At 53.0% G+C, this 5,000-nt stretch overlaps 1 protein-coding gene across 1 annotated transcript in view; it reads right to left on the minus strand.

Moving 5' to 3' along the window:
- The window catches only part of ftsj3 (FtsJ RNA 2'-O-methyltransferase 3), a 50,626-nt gene that overhangs the window by 24,248 nt on the left and 21,378 nt on the right, over positions 1-5,000 (minus strand). The window contains exon 11 of the mRNA XM_060822260.1: positions 2,074-2,229. Coding sequence (XP_060678243.1) covers positions 2,074-2,229 — 156 coding nt within the window. The remainder of the gene's footprint in view (positions 1-2,073; positions 2,230-5,000) is intronic.

The following is a 5,000-nucleotide window of genomic DNA, read 5'->3' on the forward strand; positions in this document are numbered from 1 at the left end:
GGAAGGATTGTGGGTGGCTCAGAGGTTAGTGCTGCTGCCTCACGGTGTCAGGAACCCGGGTTCGATCCCAGCCTCGGGGGTGACTGTCCCTGTGGGAGTTTGCACATTCTCCCCGTGTCTGCGTGGGTTTCCTCCGGGTGCTCCGGTTTCCTCCCACAGTCCAAAGATGTTTAGGTTAGGGTGGATTGGCCGTGCTAAATTGTCCCACAGTGTTCAGGGATGTGCAGGTTAGGGTGGATTGGCCGTGCTAAATTGTCCCACAGTGTTCAGGGATGTGTAGGTTAGGGTGGATTGGCCGTGCTAAATTGTCCCACAGTGTTCAGGGATGTGTAGGTTAGGGTGGATTGACCGTGCTAAATTGTCCCACAGTGTTCAGGGATGTGTAGGTTAGGGTGGATTGGCCGTGCTAAATTGTCCCACAGTGTTCAGGGATGTGTAGGTTAGGGTGGATTGGCCGTGCTAAATTGTCCCATAGTGTTCAGGGATGTGTAGGTTAGGGTGGATTGGCCGTGCTAAATTGTCCCATAGTGTTCCCACACACTCCCACAACAGCTGCCGCTCGCCTGGTCACTCTGTGTTTGTGTCTGGCTCTGTTTGCCTCTCTCAGTCCTGGTGTAGAGGTGGAGGCATGAACTGTACCTTTAAGAGAGACTGAAAGCTCGCAAGCCCGTTCTGTGAGTGAGCGCACCCTCAGAGAGCGCTGGGTAATTTGAAGATGTACCATTTGAGACGCCGCTCAGTTATTGAGGTGTTCACACAACAATTCAAACAAATTAGGCGTGGCGCTGGAAAAACGCAGCAGGCCAGGCAGCATCGGAGGTGCAGGAGAATCGGCCTTTCGGACAGGCGCCCGTCATGGGGAAGCCCGGAACACTGACCCTCCTGCTCCTCGGATGCTGCCTGACCTGCTGTGCGTTTCCAGCGCCACACTCCCGAATGTGATCTCCAGCCTCCTTTCCTACTGGTTTAAATTATGCCCCGAGATACTAGAACCCAATCGAACTTGAGTTTTACTGTTTTGACAGCATCGAACACATGAGCCCATTCGACATTCTGGGGTGTAAAGAGCAAGCATTTCGGACAAAGAGCTTTTCACAAACCTTCTCCCCGAAAGGTACCCTTCTTTGCAGCAGGACGTGGGAGGTGACCCAGGGGAATGTCTCCAGGGGAGGATTTGAAACGTGGTTTTAATTGGGGCTTCACTGCATTGGTTATGGAGCGGGAGGTTGATAAATTGCCAAGACAAAGGAGGCTGAGAGCTGTTGTTTAACGTCCTCTTTTGGGGTCAAAGGATAAATTGTGAAATTGTTCTTTAAATAGTGGAATTTAAGGGTGCTCTCTGTCACTGACACTTAAACAGATCGCGAGGTGGGATTAGTCGGGGGTAATTGTAGACTAATAGTTGCAGGGGGGAAATGGGTCTGGGTGGGTTACTGGGTGTTTGGTTCAATTCGCAGACAAGATTTACTCCATATCTCAACAGGCTGCTCAGGAATTTTCAGGGGTAGAGTTTCGGCCACCCTGCTCTACCCATTGCAAGAATTTGAGTGGAACAGACAGGGTCCCCCGTGTTTTAAAAAAAAACAACCCCACGGTGTGTACGAACCTGAATGCGACAACCCAATGGCTTCAACCAACTCCATTTTCACATTCTGTCGCGGTTTACAACAGCGTTGGGCCCGAATTCCGAGCGCTCTCATCCCAACGTAAACCCGCCCACGCCCAGGACATAAAATTCCACCGTCGTCCCGAGGGGTGCGTCAACACACCGGCTGCGAGGCGAGGAGAGGAATTCAGCACATGTTTTCGGGACAGTCGGTTTGGTTTTGGACGTTGGGGAACTAACCAGTGAGCAGGTTAGACCAGACCCGGCGGCACGTTAAAACTCCAACGGGACGATAAGAACGTTACCTTTTACTGTGCAGCAGGATCAGATTCATTACTGACCTCACATTGAAAAACACACTGAATGAACAACTTAATCGTGTTACTGGGGGGGGAGGGGGAGAGGGGAGAGAATGGGAAGCTCAGGAGAGGTGTACGGGTTCGGCTCCCCCAGCCCCGAGACATTACCTCTTCAGCTCAGCCACCTCCTCCGCCTTCAGGAGGGCTAACTGCTGCTGCATCTCCTCCTCCTCCTGCTCCTCCTCCGCTCGCTCGTCCCCTTCCTGCTCCCTGCTGGGCCCGGGGATGTCCTTCTCCCCTTCGCTCTCGTCCCCTGAGCTCAGGCTGAAAGACCGGGGGAGGGGGGAAGGATCGCATTAGAGTCACACGGTGCTCCCTCTTGCTACCCACCCCTCCCCCCACCGTCCTCCTCCCCCCCAATGTACGCTCTCTGGGACCGCTCCAGCAACGCACACTCTGACAACTCCACATCTCTCCCCGTGAACCCACCCCCGATGTCTCTCTCTTCTCCTACCCCACCCCCCTCCCCAATGTCTCTCTCACTCTCCCTGCCAAGCGCAGCACGCATGGGCTGGAGGGAGAGCGGGCACATGAGTGCGTGAGGGCGAGCGGGCGCAAGGGCAAGTGTGAGAGTGAGAGTGTGTGGGTGTGCATGCTTGACTCTGTGTGCTGCACGCATATGCGCAGGTGTGTGTGCGCGCGCGTGCGCGTTTATGCACGTGTGCCTGTGGACGTGCATGTGCGTGTTGCTTGTTCATCTGTGTGTGAAGGTTGTGTGCTTGCGTGGTGTTTGCATGCGTTTTTCGAGTGTGTGCACGCGCGTGAGGAATGTGTGTTGCGTGTTCATATGCGTGCGCGAGGGTGGTTTGCCTGCGTGTTGTGTCCATGCATGTTGAGTGTGCATGCATGGTGTGGGCATGCGTGCACGTGCGTGTTGCATGTGCGTGAGGTTGGTTTGCGTGCGTGGTGGGTGTGTTTGCATCTGTGAGAGAGGGGTGTTTGTGTGCATAGTATGTGCATGCGTGTTGGATGCGCATGTGTGCGCGTGAGGTTTGTTTGCATGCGTGGCGTGTGCGTGCATGTTGTGCGCGCATATGTGTACGTGTGTGCTTGCATGTTGCATGTGCATGTGTGCACATGAGGCTTGCGTGCGTGCATCTGTGCGTGGGGGTTGTTTGCGTGCGTGGTGTGCGTGTGCATCCATGGTGTGTGCACGTGTGTTGCATGTGCGAGAGTTGTTTGCATGCGTGGTGTGTGTGAATGTGTGTGCGTGAGAGTTGTTTGCGTGTGTGGAGTGCACGTGCGTGCATGTGTACGTGTGCACGAGGGTTGACTGCATGCATGGTGCGTGCGTGCATGTTGCGTGTGCGTGAGTGAGGGCTGTTTGCATGCGTGGTTTGTGCATGCATGTTGCGCAGGCATGTGTGTATGAGGGTTGTTTATATATGTGTGTGTGTATGTATATGTGTGTGTGTGTGTGTGTGTGTGCGCGTGGTGTGGTGTGTGTATATATGTGTGTGTTTATATATGTGTACACATATATGTGTGTGTGCATGTATATGTGTGCGTATGTGTGTATGTATATATATATATATGTGTGTGTGTGCACGTGTGTGTATGTGTGTGTGTGTGTGTGTGTGTAGGTGGGTCAATGTGTGTGTAGCAGTATGGGGAGTGTAGGTGGGTCAATGTGTGTGTGTGTGTGTGTAGCAGTATGGGGAGTGTCGGTGGGTCAATGTGTGCGTGTGTGTGTAGCAGTATGGGGAGTGTAGGTGGGTCAATGTGTGTGTGTGTGTAGCAGTATGGGGAGTGTAGGTGGGTCAATGTGTGTGTGTGTGTGTGTAGCAGTATGGGGAGTGTAGGTGGGTCAATGAGTGTGTGTGTGTGTGTAGCAGTATGGGGAGTGTAGGTGGGTCAATGTGTGTGTGTGTGTGTGTAGCAGTATGGGGAGTGTAGGTGGGTCAATGAGTGTGTGTGTGTGTGTGTAGCAGTATGGGGAGTGTAGGTGGGTCAATGAGTGTGTGTGTGTGTAGCAGTATGGGGAGTGTCGGTGGGTCAATGTGTGTGTGTGTGTGTGTAGCAGTATGGGGAGTGTAGGTGGGTCAATGTGTGTGTGTGGGTGTGTAGCAGTATGGGGAGTGTAGGTGGGTCAATGTGTGTGTGTGTGTGTGTAGCAGTATGGGGAGAGTAGGTGGGTCAATGAGTGTGTGTGTGTGTAGCAGTATGGGGAGTGTAGGTGGGTCAATGAGTGTGTGTGTGTGTAGCAGTATGGGGAGTGTAGGTGGGTCAATGAGTGTGTGTGTGTGTGTAGCAGTATGGGGAGTGTAGGTGGGTCAATGTGTGTGTGTGAGAGAGTGTGTGTGTGTAGCAGTATGGGGAGTGTAGGTGGGTCAATGAGTGTGTGTGTGTGTAGCAGTATGGGGAGTGTAGGTGGGTCAATGAGTGTGTGTGTGTGTAGCAGTATGGGGAGTGTAGGTGGGTCAATGAGTGTGTGTGTGTGTGTAGCAGTATGGGGAGTGTAGGTGGGTCAATGTGTGTGTGTGAGAGAGTGTGTGTGTGTAGCAGTATGGGGAGTGTAGGTGGGTCAATGTGTGTGTGTGTGTGTAGCAGTATGGGGAGTGTAGGTGGGGCAATGTGTGTGTGTGTGTGTAGCAGTATGGGGAGTGTAGGTGGGTCAATGTGTGTGTGTGTGTAGCAGTATGGGGAGTGTAGGTGGGACAATGTGTGTGTGTGTGTGTAGCAGTATGGGGAGTGTAGGTGGGTCAATGTGTGTGCGTGTGTGTAGCAGTATGGGGAGTGTAGGTGGGTCAATGTGTGTGTGTGTGTGTGTGTAGCAGTATGGGGAGTGTAGGTGGGTCAATGAGTGTGTGTGTGTGTAGCAGTATGGGGAGTGTAGGTGGGGCAATGAGTGTGCGTGTGTGTAGCAGTATGGGGAGTGTAGGTGGGTCAATGAGTGTGTGTGTGTGTGTAGCAGTATGGGGAGTGTAGGTGGGTCAATGAGTGTGTGTGTGTGTAGCAGTATGGGGAGTGTAGGTGGGTCAATGTGTGTGTGTGTGTGTAGCAGTATGGGGAGTGAAGGTGGGTCAATGAGTGTG

Source organism: Hemiscyllium ocellatum, assembly GCF_020745735.1.
Source record: "Hemiscyllium ocellatum isolate sHemOce1 chromosome 40 unlocalized genomic scaffold, sHemOce1.pat.X.cur. SUPER_40_unloc_11, whole genome shotgun sequence".
NCBI classification, from domain to species: Eukaryota; Metazoa; Chordata; class Chondrichthyes; order Orectolobiformes; family Hemiscylliidae; genus Hemiscyllium; species Hemiscyllium ocellatum.